We start from the raw sequence: 18,303 nt of genomic DNA on the forward strand, positions 1-18,303 counted from the left end.
GATGAAGTGGTTAGGATCTGGGAGACCCAAGTCTGAATTCCCCCTCTGATATGGAAACTGGGCCAGGCACTGTCAGAAGGGGATAATGTCGTGAAGCTACTTTGGGTCTCCCAGATCCTAACCAAAAGCTTGCACTGCATATCACCTCTATAAGCTCTTTGAAAAATTTAGTGTTTTGGCTATCTTCGCATTCATGTTTCTGCTTGTTCCTTGATTGTATGCCAAGCAAGATTGTCTTGATAGTCTTTGCAACGGACCACAAAGAATCATGTTTTTACGCAATGTGTGTGATGAGGTATGCCTTGAAGAGTGTCAGTTGATGGGCAGAGTTAAGGTAGAACTAGGAAAAGCAGTTAGAGCCTGGGACTGGGAAAGTTAAGACTAAGAGCATTGTCAGTATTAAAATTCAGTGTGTGCAACTACTGTGAAAAACATGACTTGAGATTTGTCCCTGTCCTCCCTCCCTCCCTTGCTCTGTGCTGTGTTTCCAATGTTGGGGGGGGAGGCAATTGGGGGTGTTGGATATAATTCCATAAAACGTTTTCACGGCAGTAATAAAACATTTTGAAAGCATTTTGAAAATGTTGTCAACAAATTTTATTTCTTCTGTGTGGAAACACAGCCCCATTGCTGTGTTCAGATTTGTGAGTTGGGGCATGTTCTATAATGTGATTGTGACTTTGATATGACCTGGGGCAAAAAAAAATTCATTGTTTTGTCATGGTGGGAGAGGGCAGTCACCCATGGGGGTGGGGACGCATGGTGGGAGAGGGCAGTCACCCATGGGGGTGGGGACGCAAAACTCAGATTTTGTCCCTGGGCTCCATTTTCCCTAGATACATCTCTGTTAAAAGAAAATATGACCTTCCACTTTCAGTTTTGTAGAGGCTAAGTTCTGCCTCATGAGGGAGGGCACTGGGCTTGAAAACTGGTGAAAGTACCAACAACAGTACTGGAGGGGAGGTACAGAAAAATCCAGAGGCGGAGTGAGGGGGAACTGCACCTGGGACGCTATTGCCCACCCTGCTCTGGAATGCGCCCCAGAACGTTTGGCCACGCCCCCACCATGTCACTCCCCTCCTGGTCCCGTTGGCCCCACCACCATCGGAACCTGTTGTTAAAATTTTTGAATCCCACCACTGGGCAAGAGCAAGTGGTGTGGCATTCCATGACTAACCATGCAACCCTAAGCAGGTACTCCAACTGAATCCCAGTCAAACCAGTGTGTTAATAATGGGATGATTTTGCATAGATGTGCATTACAACTCTCCTAGAATTTTAAAGTTGGGCAGTGACAGCAGTTATAGTGCCAAGGATGGTATTTCCTATGTTCGTAGGGTGATAGTGATGGTGAGGGAACACACTGTACCACTGGTCTCAAGATTTCAAGGCTGAGAGATACATGCTGGGGGGGGGGGTATGACTCAATGGTTGAGCAGCCTTGCCAAACACCAGGTTTGCAACTGCACTGGCAGTGGACACCCAGTGAACCTAGTTTCGTTTGCCTCTTAGATGTTAACTTCAAAATGACCAGTTAACACAGGATGTTTGCTTCTTGACTGAGAAGATGCTCCTCAAGTAATCATATCTGCTATTTGTTGTTTCTGCAAGCTTGGCTACAAAATTTCACTATCGTACCTTTGATAGTTTCCCTTGAGCATTAACACACTGAACAAAGTGGAAGGGATTTTCTTTGAAGCACTAAGAGGAGCTGCTTGGGTGAAGATGACTCCAGAGGAAGGAACCATCAGGTTTGACAGTCGGGAAGCTCGAAGGACCCCACAATGGGAGTCCATGACATCAGCTTCCTTCCTGTCCCCGCTGGGGCATCCTACTCTCCACTTAGAATCATTTAACACTTCCTCTTCCCCCCAATATTGCTTCTGTAGCAGCCAGATTTTAGATTGGTACAATTTTAAGCCTGTTGGTACATAATAACCACTTTTCAAACAAAATAATTTTAATACAGAGCTGTTCTTTCAATAGGTTCAACAACCATATTACAGTGCTTTAAGTTCCACCCTAAAGCCTTTACCACTTCCTCAGTCTTATTGCCAAAAGTGGTGAATGATGAAAGGGAATGATCAAAATAACATAGGCCCCTTCCACACATGCAGAATAATGTACTTTCAATCCATTTTCACAATTGTTTGCAAGTGGATTTTGCTATTCCACGCAGCTGCAAAGTGCATTATTCTGCATGTGGAGAAGGGGCCATATTTTAACACTTGGAAGTAATAAAACAGGCTTTAACGAGGAACATGGAGCCCTGTAATATGGTTGTTGAACATGCTGAAAGAACAACTCTGTATTAAAGTGATGTTATTATGTATAAACAGTCTTAATAGTGTACTAATCTAAAGTTCCCATGTTCCCTTTCACAGTAAACTGTAAAAACATTTAGTGCTCCTTGAAGACCAAGTGGTGTTCTGGATAAGAGCTCAGCATCATCTGCATATAATAAGACTGGTAGATTACGTGTAGCAGGTTTGCGGGGGGGGGCATTCAACAGCCCTCAATTATATTGTAATTAAACAAGGTTTGCAGGGGGGGATTCAACAACCCTCAATTATATTGTAATTAAACAAGGTAATAGACACCCCTGCCTGACTCCCTTAAAGATGTTCATTTGATCAGTGAGGAGTCCTTTTGGAGTCTTTACTCTCAGAGAGGACTGATCGTGAAAAAACTGAATAAGGAAGTATAGTCTGTTATCCATGCTAAAGGCCTCTTATTTTCTGCCTTGATATTGAATTGAAAGCTGTGTCCAGATCAATAAAAGCACAATATAAAGAAGTTGGGCCTTTGGTGGAATACTTTTCAATTAAGTGCTGTAAAATCAAACAGGGTTTCTCTGTCGATCCTTCCTCTCTAAGGCCTGCTTATTCTAAGGCAACAAGGTCCTCTTGCTCTAGCCCAAGTTTCAAATTTATCCAGGAGATGTCTCAAGTATGATTTACTTATAGTATTCAGGAGTCTGATTGGCTTATAGTTTGCTGGGTCGTTTTTGTTGTCCTTTTTTAAAAATAGGAACAATAATGGCCAACACCCATTCCTTAAGGATATGGCCAGTTTGATCAATATAAGTAAATAAAACTAGAAAGAATTGTGCCCACCAATCTATACTTTCCTTCAGAACTTCCAGTGAAATTTCAGTCAACCGAGGGGCTTTCCCATTTTTAGGCGAAAAAGAAATCCAGTTATCCAGAGGAATGCATGAGTCCAACAGGGGAAAAGACCTATGGCTCTGACCTGGGATGAGTCTACAGAATTATTTTGTTTTGTTGCCTGCAGTGGTGTAACGCCAACGAGGTAAGGGGGGGCACGATGCCCTGGGCATGCGCCGGGGCATGGGTGTTCTGGAGCGGGGAGAGGGTGGGCGGCACTGTGGCAGGAGCGCAGAGTGTGTATGTGTCCCGGGCGCAGTTCCCCCTTGCTCCACCCCGGTTGCCTGTATAAGTTCCTCTCATAATGTATCTGCTTGTATGCTTTTTTTGTGTTCTAATAATGAACATAAGAACAAGCCTGCTGGATCAGACCAGAGTCCATCTAGTCCAGCACTCTGCTACTCGCAGTGGCCCACCAGGTGCCTTTGGGAGCTCACATGCAGGATATGAAAGCAATGGCCTGCTGCTGCTGCTGCTGCTCCTGAGCACCTGGTCTGCTAAGGCATTTGCAATCTGAGATCAAGGAGGATCAAGATTGGTAGCCATAGATCGACTTCTCCTCCATAAATCTGTCCAAGCCCTTTTTAAAGCTATCCAGGTTACTGGCCATCACCACCTCTTGTGGCAGCATATTCCAAACACCAATCACAGGTTGTGTGAAAAAATGTTTCCTTTTATAGTCCCAATCCTTCCCCCCGGCATTTTCAATGTATGCCCCCTGGCTCTAGTATTGTGAGAAAGAGAGAAAAATTTCTCTCTGTCAACATTTTCTACCCCATGCATAATTTTATAACTTCAAACATATCCCCCCTCAGATGTCTCCTCACCAAACTAAAGAGTCCCAAACACTGCAGCCTCTCCTCATAAGGAAGGTGCTCCAATCCCTCAATCATCCTCATTGCCCTTCTCTGCACTTTTTCTATCTCTTTGACATCCTTTTTGAGAAGTGGCGACCAGAACTGAACACAGTATTCCACACTACTGTTTTATACAAGGGCATGACAATCTTTGCAGTTTTATTATCAACTCCTTTCCTGATTATCCCCAGCATAGAGTTTGCCTTTTTCACAGCTGCCATGCATTGAGTTGACATTCCCATGGAACTATCAACTAAGATGCCTAAATCCCTTTCCTGGTCTGTGACTGATAGCACTGACTCCTGTAGTGTGTATGTGAAGTTTGGATTTTTTTTGCCCCTATGTGCATCACTTTACATTTTGCTACATTGAACTGCATTTGCCATTTCTTAGTCCACTCACCTAATTTATAAAGGTCCATTTGGAGTTCTTCACAATCCTTTGCTGTTCTCACCACTCTACATAATTTGGTATCATCCGCAAACTTGGCCACCACACTATCCACCCCTACTTCCAGGTCATTTATGAATAGGTTAAAGAGCACTGGTCCCAAAACGGATCCTTGGGGGACACCACTTTCTACATCTCTCCATTGGGAGAACTTCCCGTTTACACCCACCCTCTTGCTCTTATTCCTTGATTGCTGAGTTTTCTCAATAGTATCTGGTGAGGAACTTTGTCAAAAGCCTTTTGGAAATCCAAGTAGACAATGTCCACTGGTTCCCCCTTATCCACATGCCTGTTTACACCCTCAAAAAACTCTAGTAAGTTTGTAAGACAGGACTTCCCTCTGAAAAGGGGCTAGTATTATATTTGTACTGGTTTTTAACTTTCCCCTGTCTGCATATATTTATTTGTACACAGCCCTGAGCCCTCCAGGGGAGGGCAGTATAAAAATCTAATAATTAATTAATTAATAAAAGCCATGCTGACTCTTCCTCAGCAGGTCTTGCTTTTCTGCATGTTTTATAATTTTATCTTTAATGATAGATTTTACTAATTTACCAGGAACAGATATCAAACTGACTGGCCTGTAATTTCCTGGGTCCCCTCTAGATCCTTTCTTAAAGATTGGTGTGACTGGCCATCTTCCAGTCTTCAGGGATGGAGGCTGTTTTCAGGGATAAGTTGCATATTAAAGTGAGAAGATCAGCAATGTCATGCTTGAGCTCTTTAATCTGGGTCAGGAGATTTGGTAGCATTTAGTTTATCAATGGGTGCCAGAAGCTTCCTTGTCTACCACTATCTCCACTAGTTCCTCGGATTTGCCTCCTAAGAAGCTTGGTTCAGGTGCAGCAATTTTCCTCACCTCCTCTTGGGTGAAGACAGATGCAAACAATTCATTTAGCTTCTCTGCAATCTCCCTGTCATTATTTATATATATGATCCTTCAGTTGGAAATCATTCATTTTTCATAATTTGAGATCTTAAACAATTATTGCCAAATTTAAATCACAGAATATAACAAAATATGAAAAAAAATTCAGAATAGATGCATAATATTTAAACAAAGAAAATCAAGAATGAGAAAGCATATGATGTAATCTACACAAATATATCCCAAAGTCAAAACTAGCTTAAGCTGAATATTCATATTACCATATAAATTATGTAGTCTACTACCTTGATACTCAGTGAGAAAGATAAAATGAATAAAAAAAAACATGTTGGTAGAGAAGTAGCATTTTTCACTTTTGCATGGTCTCCTGCTTTACTAAAAGACCACCCCCCCCCCCTCCTAAAGCACTAAGAATAAAGTCAGGCAGGCCAGGGAAGGAGGCGGTGAAAGGGAAGAACTCTTTCCCTTTCCACTTCTGAATATCACACGAACTTGTCCTGAGTGAACTTGCGCCCCATCGCCTCATCATCGCGTATTGCCTGGACTTCGCCCCTCAAAATCATGAATATACTGAACAGACTGCCAATGATTGATCGTTTGTGAGGGGAAACAAAAAAGAGCAAGCCATCCATGTACTGGGGCGGGCGGGAGAAGATGCATTCTAAAACACCACACTAGAAGACAAGCCTCACAAACCCCACCTCAAGACAACATGACGAAGAACTCCGTGGCCCGCGAAACTGCTCCGCTGCGGAGCGGGGCCACGTTCAAGCCGCCTCCTTCAACCCGTCTACCCAGCTGCTGAATTAGTTTCCGTCGCCTTCCCCAACCCCCGGCACAGTTGGGAGCTCCTCCCCGCTATCGCAGAGGGCCGGTTTGAAGCAGAAGTGGGTGGCGCTCGGCGGAGGAAGTCTAAAAGGGTGCGCCTCGCAAGCCCAGGCGCAGTCGGGTGCAGCAGCCAACGCTTCAACCATGGGCAACGTGGTGGCTCGTGAGGATTTTGAATGGGTTTACACGGACCAGCCTCACGCCGACCGGCGCAAAGAGATTTTGAGTGAGTTGGCGCGCGTCTCCCCCTCCCCTCAGAGCTGTCCTTTTCGGCTTGCTTCTCTTTCTTCACCCCCTTCGCCCCCGCGCTTTGGCTGAAGGAGGGAGAGGGCGCGCTCGGGGTCTCTGTGGAAGCCGGCGCCTCTGCAGCATCTCGTCGGTTCTTGGCTGGGAGTGGAGGGACGAGGCAAGGCCCCGCCTGAGCGTCGAGGCGGAGGAGCCTGAGGAGACGTCATGAGTCACAAGCCAGCAGGCCGGAGACCCGTTAAGTCGCGGTTGTGCTCTTTCTCCTTCAGATCTGTCTTCCAGGTCTGTTGAGGGGAGCTGATCAGTTTCCAGCTCAGGTACTGGCGGCAGGCTTTTACCTGGAAAACTGCACATTCAGTTCGGATCCGTTTTGCAGGCTGCTGGCCGGCTGGGGTCGACAACTTCCAGACGGAAAATGGAGATCTCCTGCAATTCCAGCTGATCTCCACAGTGCAGAAATAAGTTTCACTGGTGGAAATGGCTGACATGAAGCATTGGTTCCCAGACTTATTGGTATGGTGTCCCACAGGTTCAGATTTACTTGGTATGGTGACCCATAGATTTATTGCCGCATGAATTTTATACTTTAGATTTTTGACAGCCATTGTTTGAATGATTTTTAAGCTCCTATTTTGTAACTATTGCTTAAGTTGTCAAAGTAAAAAATTACTCATTGTACCTATTAATTGTAGAATTGGAAGAGACCATCCAGTTTAGGGAGTTGCATTCTGGGACAGACATGGGTTGATACATCTAGCTTCCTGAAATGAAACCAAGTGCCCAGGGCCTGATGAATTGCATCTGAAGGTACTGAGGAAACTTGGTGATGTACTTTTGGAGCCCCTGTCCATCATTTCTGAAGAGTCATAGAGAAAGGTACCAGAAGTTTGGAGGTGGGCAAATGTTTTCCCCATCTTCAGGAAGGGAAAAAAGGAGGATCCAGATAATTACTGGCCCATCAACTTGACATCCATGCCTGATAAGATTTTAGAACACATCAAGGTACAATCAGTCCCTGAGTATTTAGAAAAGAAGGCTGCAATTACTAAGAGGCAGCATGGGTTCCTCAAGAACAGCTTATGTCAGACTAACCTTATTTGCTTTTTTAAAGAGAGTTGCTACATTGTTGGATCAGGGGAATGTTGTGGACATAGTTTATCTTGATTTCAGTAAGGCTTTTGACAAGGTTCCACATTATATTTTTGTTGACTTAGGCCGTTTCCGCACGGCCTGTTTATGGCGCCCTGGGGACGGCAAATACGCCGTTCCCAGGGAGCCATTCGCACAGGCGGCGCTGCTGCAATGCAGCAGCGCAAACCTGACTGCGCTCCCCCTCCCCCAGGGCGGTGTCAGGCCGCCCTAAAAAACAACCCTTTAAAGGGTTGTTTTTGCCGCAACAGCGTGTTCCCGGCGGCGCGGTGCGAACAGCACTGCTGGGAACACGCTGTTTCCCTTCCCTTTCCCACTCACCTTGTCCCCGTCGTCGGCCTGCGGGCCTCCGAAGCCCCTCCCTCACTGTCCTCCGACCCCTGGAGGTTGGAGGGCAGCGTGGGCGGGGCTTCGAAGGCCAGCAGGCCGACGACGGGGACAAGGTGAGTGGGAAAGGGAAGGGGGCAGAGGCGGCTCCATGCGGAGCTGCCTGCCGTCCGCCGGCCTCCGCCTCCACGCTGGCAGAATTCTTGCCAGCGTGGAGGCGCCTGGGGGGCCGTGCGGAAACGGCCTTAGTAAAATGTGATTTGAATCCTGCTACTGTTAGGTGGATTTATAACTGGTTGATAGTTCATACCCAAAGTGTGCTTGTTAATGGTTCCTCATCAGCATGTAGTTGAATGACAAATGGAGTGCCTCAAGGTTCTATCTTGAACTGTTTGTTCTTCAACAGATTTATAAATTACATGGGTGAAACAATAAAGAGGATCCTCATTAAAGTTGCAGGTGACACTGAATAGGGAGGGATAGCAAATACAGCAGAATACATAATCAGGTTTCAGGATGATCTTGACTGGCTGGAAAAACTGGGCAAAAACTAACAAAATGAATTTCAGCAGAGATAATTTAGGTAGCAAAAATCACATGCAAACTATAGGATGGGAAGGCTTGGTAGTAATACATGCAAAAAGGATCTAGCAACCTTAGTATGTTATACACTGAACATGTCAGCAGTAGCTTAAAAAAGGCAAATGCAAAGTTGGACAGCATCAACAGAAGAATGATGGTATCTTTTTGCTCTGATTAGAACTCACTTTAGAGTACTGTGTTTAGTGTTGGGCACACCAGTTTAAGGAAAACACGCCCAGAGGAGGGCAACGAAGATAGTGAGTGGTCTGGAGACCACCTTTGAGGAAAGGTGGAAGGAACTGGGTATGTATAGCCTGCAGGGGAGACAATTGAGAAGTGATACGATAGCCATTTTCAAGTACTTGTCATATGGAGGATGGAGAAGAGTCGTCTCAGAAGGTTGGACCAGAACCAACAGGTAGAAATTGAAACAAAGGAGTTTTCGGCTAAATATTAGATAGAACTTCCTGACAGGGTGTTTCCTTGGTGGAACATTCTTCCTTGGAAGGTGGTGGTCTCTTCTTTGGAGATTTTTAAGCAGAGGCTAGACAGCAATCTGAAAGCAATGGTGATTTTATGATTCACTATGAATTTTGGTCGATCATGAGCATGAGGGCAGGAAATGATCAGCCAAGAGTGATGTTCTCATGGTTCTTTCTAATATGCCAAGAGCAATGCCGATAGCTGCTTCACAGTCAGGAAGGAATTTTCTTCCAGGCTAGCTTGATCTGGAGGTCCCCCACCCCACCCCTTTTCTCTGGGTATAAAGCAGGAGCCAATGAGGGGAGCTGAGGAGCAGCTGTGGTGTTCCTTCATTGTGCAGGGGATTGGAATAGATTATTCTTAGGTCCCTTTTAGCATTGTGTGTCTATGTTTCCCTTTGGGAAACACATTTGTACTTTTGGCTGGTCCTGGTGGGTTTTCCGGGCTGTGTGGCCGTGGTCTGGTAGATCTTGTTCCTAATGTTTCGCCTGCATCTGTGGCTGGCATCTTCAGAGGTGTATCACAGAGGGAAGTCTGTTACACACTGTGTCCAGAGAGAAGGAAATGTTTACACCCCATAAGCCTCGAGGCTTTTGCGGTCTGCTTTCTGCTGTTTTAGATACATAGCACTGAATAAGGAATCTAGCTTCTTATGAACCATATCTCTTTATGTTTAGGATTTGTGATGCATCTCAGCACATTGCTATGTAAAATTGTACCAACAGTTTAAGAACTTATGTCAATAAGATACATTTGAGTTTTGAGACTATAGTAGATTATTCATTTGACTATAATTGTTGACGTTTTCACTAACAGCCAGCCGGTGTGCTGCGCTATTTCCTGTGTTAATATAAGTTGTTTTCAGTTCTCGTCAGGTTTTTTTTGTTTTTGCTGCAGATTCCCCGTGTACAAGTTGGCAATAGTCTTCATAGTACAAAGACATGCAATCCTGTTGTGCAGAATGAAGGGCCTCTGCTTCTATGATTGCATTGCAGTTGAGCCCCACTAGAATCCAATGAAAGACTGGCAAAAACTAAAATCTTTATGTTCATTTTTGTTTTGATTTCAAGCCCTGGAATCCATAGAAATGATACTTTTGCTATATAATTTCATTGTCTGTGGGAGTCTGCACACTGGATTGCAGTGACACTTAAGGCCAAACCCTGGGAGTTTGAAAATGTTTGAAAATTAATTCATAGTTTTGTATCAACCCAGTTCAAATAGGAACTGTGGGTAGCAGGAAGTTAAGCATGTGGCAGTACAATTCAAATGTGGAAAAAGGTTTTTTACCAGTTAAAAAGAGTTTTTAATCAGTTTATAATTGTTTGTCTCACTGTCATCTGTTTCTCTCAACAGGTAAACATCCAGAGATAAAAACCTTGATGAAACCAAACTACCATTTGATCTGGATGATTGTACTGATGGTGTTGGTACAGTTAGTTACTTTTTATCTTGTTAAAGACTTGAATTGGAAATGGGTTCTGTTTTGGTCCTTTGCATTTCACAGTTGTATCAGTCACTCTATGACTCTAGCTGTTCATGAAATCTCTCACAATAGTGCCTTTGGCAATTGTAGACCTTTGTGGAATCGGTGGTTTGGAATGTTTGCGAATTTTCCTCTTGGCTTCCCATATTCTGTGACCTTCAAGCGATACCACATGGATCATCATCGCTATCTTGGTAGTGATAAAATTGATGTGGACATTCCTACTAACTTTGAAGGATGGTTTTTTTGCACCCGTTTTAGAAAGTTAATTTGGATTATTCTTCAGCCATTATTTTATGCTTTTCGACCTCTCTCTCTGAATCCCAAACCAATCTCGCGACTTGAAATCATCAACTTCTGTGTTCAGCTCATTTTTGATGTTATGATATACTATTTCTTTGGAGTAAAATCACTCGTCTACATGCTTGTTGGATCAGTGCTTGGGATGGGCTTGCATCCTATTTCAGGACACTTCATAGCTGAACATTACATGTTTTTGAAGGGGTATGAAACATATTCCTACTATGGACCACTTAACATGCTTACGTTCAACGTTGGGTACCATAACGAACACCATGATTTTCCTAATGTTCCTGGAAAAAACCTTCCATTGGTAAGTGTTAGAAGACTAGTAAATGAATACTTATGGCTAACTACTTGTTTGATCACTGCAAAGAATACAAGTTACTTCCTGGCAAGTAGCTTGTTGCTGTTTTGCTGCCTCTAGGTGGGCAGGTGAATTTTAGACTGTAACATTAGTGATCTATATTCTTGAAGTTTGTTTGTTTGGAAATGAGTCCTGTGAGTTCAATGGACTACAGTAAAAAAGTACTTGTATAGAATTGCAGTTTGGTGGACTATGACTGCAGTCTTGGGTGGGAGGGAAGGGCAAATGTATCGTGGATGCAGTGGGAAGATGTGTCGACATGAGTGCCCCTTACACTGGTGGGGTGGCAAATATGCCAGTGGCAGAGCACCATGCAGCTCTGCAGCACCCAAATGTGGAAGTTGCTTCAGGAGCCTGCGGCAGTACAGGCGAGGGCATTGTAGGGATATTCCCAGAGTGGAGCTGATTTCAGTTGGCTTCCACAGGGCTTTCAGCCCAGGAATGCCTCCTATATCTGCTGGTGACTTACGCCATAAAAACAACAGGCACAGTCATTGAAAAAGAGCCATTGAAAAAGAGTAGTGAATGGGGGGGGGGAGGGGTTTGAGAATTTCTACATTTTAACTTCTTTGCACCTTCCCAGTCGTTGGAGCCTGTGCAACTGTGCTGTAGCGGCACTGTACTTAGCCGCAGTGAAACTGCCCCTCCCCCATGTATTGTACTGCCAATCTCTCCCTTTGTTTTACAAAGAAGAACACTTTCAGGTAAAAGGAATAAATACCACGGTCTTCTAGTAGGTAGTGGAATGTGAAGAAGTACTTAAGATTCTTCAACTGAAGAGAGCCTTGGATAGTTTACTTGCGGAAGTAGCCTGCTGTATTCCTGCTGAGATCCAGTGAGAAGCTGGGGGAAGAAGAAAGAGTCAGAGAACAGATTTTCATATGAGAGTCAGCGTGGACCATACAACATAGCCTTTTCTCATGAGGTCAAGCAATTCTTATGACAGCATTGTAGGGTCACTATAGTCTCTTGCAGAGAGGGGCTAACCTGAAGTCATCCAGTGCGTTCAGTGGCTTATTTGAGATGGCTTATGCTCTAAACATTTTGCTATTCTAGCTTTGCAGATAAAGCTGTAAACCATTGCAATTTTGCTTGGCTTGTCACTCAGGCAGGAAGTTAGGGGCTGTCTAATTGATGTGCTACATTAAATAGCTAGCATGTAAAACCAGTTAAATTGGAAGTACAGCTGTTCATAATCAGGTCTACTTTCTCACAGTAAGTTTCATAAACCTACAAACGGTATCTGTGTTTCTCTTATCACCCTGTGCTCTGACTGTGCTAGATAGCCTATCATTTTAGGAGTTTCTTGGGCTTCCCTTTCTTGCATCCTTATTCACAGAAACAAATTACTTTTTACTTTTTTGTAGCCACTGTGGGTATCTTAGGAAGGACTGTTGGAGTGTGTCTGTTAGAGTTCTCACCATGATGCTAATGCTGCAGTACAACATATAACTCTATAACACTCTGAAGGAGGTATTCTGCCTGTATTCCTTGGCAGCTGTAAAACTGTATTTCTGTGCAGAGTGTCCTAGAGAAATCTAAGGGTGCCATAATTACCTGATTCTTGACCCGTGCAGGAGATTCTTGATTAACTCACTGAAACTTCTTAAATATTTGATGCTTTGTAAATTGAAAGAATGTCTGATCATACATATCATTATATTTAATAATGAAGTGTTCCCTGTGTGAGATCTGTAGAGTTTACCCAGATACAAAGGGAAGAGATAGTTCTGAATATCAGGATAGAGAATCCGCAGGTATGCAGAAAAATGTCTCTTTCTGAATAAAAAAGGGAATGTAGGTGGAAGAGTGATAGGAGGGGCTCCATGAAGGGCTAGATAGAGAATAAAAAAGGTGATCGAGGGCTTATTTGGCATGAGCAGGATATGGGTAGACCATGAAGATTCTGTGGGGATGGTGAAGTAGTCAATTGTAGGATTAAAAAGTTAGTTAAAGCAAGGGGAGAAGAGAGAAAAATGGGAGAGGAAAAAATGGAGTCTGTGTTTAAGAGGAGATCTAAAGCAAGTGAGAAAGCTTTAACTTGCTCCCCATCAAATGCATACCCCATATGGCAATTGATGCAGAGGCGTGGATTTAAGGATCTTATGAAGAGCAAGGTAAAAACAATCAACTGTTTTTAAAGTCTGTAGTATAATCTGTGTGATGGAACAGCTCATGTTTGTTCAGTTCATGTTCTATACTTAAATGTATTGCATTGTGGGGGATGGGGGGATACTTCATCTTCTCCCTAGGGTTGCAGCTGAGCCATCAGGAGCCCAGTCAGTTGCTCCATTAAGTGGCAGTATTCTGGTCACATTAGGAACTCTGTTGGCTGCTCATTCAGAGGCCAGCAGCATAGATGTGATCCAGCAGAACAATGGGGATCAGAGAAATTGTAGGAAGGGAGGGATCAGAGTAGTGAAGTATGAGAATGGAGCTACTGACCAATCAGATCTTCTGCTGTTGTGAGATTCAGGAAACTGTGGGTATAGCTGACTTATGATCTTTCAAAGTCAAGGAGGGACCAATGATGCCAACTCATTCTTGGTTCCACACAGCAAAGGAGCCAGCTGTGGGGAAGAAATGGGAGAAAGGGTATACCCCAACCCCCTTCCCTTTCAACAGCTGAGGCATTAAAAAGAGCAGGGAAGCTGTCGGCATTAAAGGGCATTGGACTGGTAGAAGAGAGCCCAAACAAGCAACCTGACATGGATATATTATGAGTGAATAATTCTTTTTCATTTATTGCAGCTAAAGGAAATGGCCTCTGAATATTATGACAACCTGCCACAGTATAAATCCTGGATAAAAGTTCTTTATGATTTTGTGATGGATGATACTATCAGCCCCTATTCACGCGTCAAAAGGCACATAAAGGGTGAAGTGAAACTGGAGTGAACTGGCTAATTTTTTTTTACAGACACCACGGATATAGCCATTAGTAGTAATGCATCTCTCGATAAATGTACATTTGTTGGTATTTTGATCTACTTGTGAAAAATATGTTGTTACATTTTAGAATAAGAGCTCAGAAGGATTAAAATATTGCCAGAACTAGACCAGTCTTTACAATTGTCCTTCCTGTACTAGTGCAATTGAAGTAGCCTAAAATATCAATGTTTTGTCCATAACGCTAGTATTAATGTTACATAATGTGTTAGTAACAGTTCTCTTTTTCTTTTGTAAATCTTTTTCATGTCAGCAGCATAAGTACTTTTTGGCTTATATTTGCTACTTATAGGGACTCTTAAGAGGCCACAAAGTTGACTGTTTTGCTAACATTCTAACCTAAAATTATAAGCTGCAGTTATTGTTTTAAGTGGCTAAACTGAATGCTTGGCTAATCCAAGTACTAATATAATTAATAACAAAGCTCCATTAAACTGCTGCTGTAAAAAAAGCAGTTCCCATTGAAAGTATGCTAGTATTTCTGTAATTGTAGAACATTGGCCTGTCAACCTATTTGGTATGAATCGCTAGCTCCAGATTCAAATTGGCATCTTGAACAACATGACTATCTTTAGGAAAATATTCATCTTTTATGGGGTAGTGATATTCATTAGTCCTAATGAATGATCACTCTTCCAGCTGTGTAATGTGAAGCTGGCGTACAAGCTGGTTGACCTGGGGTTTAGGAACAACGTGGTAGAATTTAGTTTCATTGTTCTAATGCTTTCTTAGCTGGAATAAGTTAGATAAGTGAATAAATTAAATGGGTGTCAACTTTGTAAACATCACCAGTGAGGATGTCAAGAAGTTCCTGAAAAAACACATATTATTTTACTTCAATAAAGATGTTTATTTAAAAACTTCAATAATACCAACTGTGAGTATATTTGTGAGAGGTTTTTATTTTCCTTCTTTCCCTTCCTTCCATTGATTTAATGACCTTAAGCAGTAAATAGCTTTTATTTCTTTAAGGAAAATATGGCGGAGAGATAATTAGCTACTGCCGGAGTGACTCTTGGATCTCGATCCACCAACAAGTAGGGAACTATATTATCTTGTATTATGATAGAAGGTATCTTCGTTAAAATAGGGGCAATCCATAAATCACAATAAGAATTTTGAGGGCATTCTAAAGTCATGTGGGATAGAGTCAGCCTTTTTAAAATCACATTGATAGATCCTGTCCAAATAGGGTAGATTATGATATCTCCCAGGTAAGACTGCCAAAGGTGCAGCATTCAACCATGCAAGCATGAATGCTCTACAATACTGAGGGAATTTTAGGTTTCTCATTTAAGCTGGGATATTTAAAAGTGAGAGAATGCCAAAGAATTGGGTGGAACATGCTCTCTAAATTCATGTAATTGAGCTAAAATAATCTAGTTCTTTTATATGTTTCTTAATAGTTAATAGAGATTCACTTCTTCCAAGCTTTAGTGCATCATCCTTTTATTAAGCCAAGACTTTCTTATCTATTTCTTGCAGTGGGAACAGGACTCAGCTTCATTATGTTCATAGAGCAGACTGTCCTTGGTTGAAAAAATGACATTTCACCTATATTTGAATGCTTGCAACTGCGCTTTAGCTTCAGTAAGTCCTTGGCCCAGTTAGAGATGTCCCAGCAACAATCTTGGGGTAATTTGCCACAAAAGTTGACACAGGCTGGTCCAAATTCTAACAAGAAGAATCCATATTGAGCCTCCATAGGAGCTGTGGAAAAATTTTCATATTGAATCCCCCCCCCCCCCCCCCCCCCCCCCCCCCCCCCCCCCCCCCCCCCCCCCCCCCCCCCCCCCCCCCCCCCCCCCCCCCCCACCCCCCCCCCCCCCACCACCACCACCCCCCCCCCACCCACCACCCCCACCCCCCCCCCCCCCCCCACCCCCACCACCCCCACCCCCCACCACCCCCACCCCCCCCCCCCCCCACCCCCCCCCCCCCCCCCCCCCCCCCCCCCCCACCCCCCCCCCCCCCCCCCCCCCCCCCCCCCCACCCCCCCCCCCCCCCACCCCCCCCCCCCCCCACCCCCCCCCCCCCCCACCCCCCCCCCCCCCCACCCCCCCCCCCCCCCACCCCCCCCCCCCCCCACCCCCCCCCCCCCCCACCCCCCCCCCCCCCCACCCCCCCCCCCCCCCACCCCCCCCCCCCCCCACCCCCCCCCCCCCCCACCCCCCCCCCCCCCCACCCCCCCCCCCCCCCACCCCCCCCCCCCCCCACCCCCCCCCCCCCCCACCCCCCCCCCCCCCCACCCCCCCCCCCCCCCACCCCCCCCCCCCCCCACCCCCCCCCCCCCCCACCCCCCCCCCCCCCCACCCCCCCCCCCCCCCACCCCCCCCCCCCCCCACCCCCCCCCCCCCCCACCCCCCCCCCCCCCCACCCCCCCCCCCCCCCACCCCCCCCCCCCCCCACCCCCCCCCCCCCCCACCCCCCCCCCCCCCCACCCCCCCCCCCCCCCACCCCCCCCCCCCCCCACCCCCCCCCCCCCCCACCCCCCCCCCCCCCCACCCCCCCCCCCCCCCACCCCCCCCCCCCCCCACCCCCCCCCCCCCCCACCCCCCCCCCCCCCCACCCCCCCCCCCCCCCACCCCCCCCCCCCCCCACCCCCCCCCCCCCCCACCCCCCCCCCCCCCCACCCCCCCCCCCCCCCACCCCCCCCCCCCCCCACCCCCCCCCCCCCCCACCCCCCCCCCCCCCCACCCCCCCCCCCCCCCACCCCCCCCCCCCCCCACCCCCCCCCCCCCCCACCCCCCCCCCCCCCCACCCCCCCCCCCCCCCACCCCCCCCCCCCCCCACCCCCCCCCCCCCCCACCCCCCCCCCCCCCCACCCCCCCCCCCCCCCACCCCCCCCCCCCCCCACCCCCCCCCCCCCCCACCCCCCCCCCCCCCCACCCCCCCCCCCCCCCACCCCCCCCCCCCCCCACCCCCCCCCCCCCCCACCCCCCCCCCCCCCCACCCCCCCCCCCCCCCACCCCCCCCCCCCCCCACCCCCCCCCCCCCCCACCCCCCCCCCCCCCCACCCCCCCCCCCCCCCACCCCCCCCCCCCCCCACCCCCCCCCCCCCCCACCCCCCCCCCCCCCCACCCCCCCCCCCCCCCACCCCCCCCCCCCCCCACCCCCCCCCCCCCCCACCCCCCCCCCCCCCCACCCCCCCCCCCCCCCACCCCCCCCCCCCCCCACCCCCCCCCCCCCCCACCCCCCCCCCCCCCCACCCCCCCCCCCCCCCACCCCCCCCCCCCCCCACCCCCCCCCCCCCCCACCCCCCCCCCCCCCCACCCCCCCCCCCCCCCACCCCCCCCCCCCCCCACCCCCCCCCCCCCCCACCCCCCCCCCCCCCCACCCCCCCCCCCCCCCACCCCCCCCCCCCCCCACCCCCCCCCCCCCCCACCCCCCCCCCCCCCCACCCCCCCCCCCCCCCACCCCCCCCCCCCCCCACCCCCCCCCCCCCCCACCCCCCCCCCCCCCCACCCCCCCCCCCCCCCACCCCCCCCCCCCCCCACCCCCCCCCCCCCCCACCCCCCCCCCCCCCCACCCCCCCCCCCCCCCACCCCCCCCCCCCCCCACCCCCCCCCCCCCCCACCCCCCCCCCCCCCCACCCCCCCCCCCCCCCACCCCCCCCCCCCCCCACCCCCCCCCCCCCCCACCCCCCCCCCCCCCCACCCCCCCCCCCCCCCACCCCCCCCCCCCCCCACCCCCCCCCCCCCCCACCCCCCCCCCCCCCCACCCCCCCCCCCCCCCACCCCCCCCCCCCCCCACCCCCCCCCCCCCCCACCCCCCCCCCCCCCCACCCCCCCCCCCCCCCACCCCCCCCCCCCCCCACCCCCCCCCCCCCCCACCCCCCCCCCCCCCCACCCCCCCCCCCCCCCACCCCCCCCCCCCCCCACCCCCCCCCCCCCCCACCCCCCCCCCCCCCCACCCCCCCCCCCCCCCACCCCCCCCCCCCCCCACCCCCCCCCCCCCCCACCCCCCCCCCCCCCCACCCCCCCCCCCCCCCACCCCCCCCCCCCCCCACCCCCCCCCCCCCCCACCCCCCCCCCCCCCCACCCCCCCCCCCCCCCACCCCCCCCCCCCCCCACCCCCCCCCCCCCCCACCCCCCCCCCCCCCCACCCCCCCCCCCCCCCACCCCCCCCCCCCCCCACCCCCCCCCCCCCCCACCCCCCCCCCCCCCCACCCCCCCCCCCCCCCACCCCCCCCCCCCCCCACCCCCCCCCCCCCCCACCCCCCC

At 49.8% G+C, this 18,303-nt stretch overlaps 1 protein-coding gene across 1 annotated transcript; it reads left to right on the plus strand.

Annotated features, from left to right (window-relative positions):
• The first annotated feature begins 6,160 nt into the window (after window positions 1-6,160).
• DEGS1 (delta 4-desaturase, sphingolipid 1) lies at window positions 6,161-14,949 on the plus strand. The gene is made up of 3 exons (XM_048504654.1): window positions 6,161-6,417; window positions 10,335-11,077; window positions 13,883-14,949. The coding sequence occupies exons 1-3, from the start codon at window positions 6,336-6,338 to the stop codon at window positions 14,027-14,029; spliced, it is 972 nt and encodes a 323-aa protein (XP_048360611.1). The 5' UTR covers window positions 6,161-6,335; the 3' UTR covers window positions 14,030-14,949.
• Window positions 14,950-18,303: the final 3,354 nt, after the last annotated feature.

Source organism: Sphaerodactylus townsendi, linkage group LG01, assembly GCF_021028975.2.
Source record: "Sphaerodactylus townsendi isolate TG3544 linkage group LG01, MPM_Stown_v2.3, whole genome shotgun sequence".
NCBI lineage: Eukaryota > Metazoa > Chordata > Lepidosauria > Squamata > Sphaerodactylidae > Sphaerodactylus > Sphaerodactylus townsendi.

Bases quoted from the DNA above. Each gene is read 5' to 3' on its own strand.
- DEGS1 (XM_048504654.1), top strand. From the start codon at position 6,336: ATGGGCAACGTGGTGGCTCGTGAGGATTTTGAATGGGTTTACACGGAC. The intron at 6,418-10,334 runs GTGAGTTGGCGC...TTCTCTCAACAG, and splicing joins CCGGCGCAAAGAGATTTTGA to GTAAACATCCAGAGATAAAA. The intron at 11,078-13,882 runs GTAAGTGTTAGA...CATTTATTGCAG, and splicing joins CTGGAAAAAACCTTCCATTG to CTAAAGGAAATGGCCTCTGA.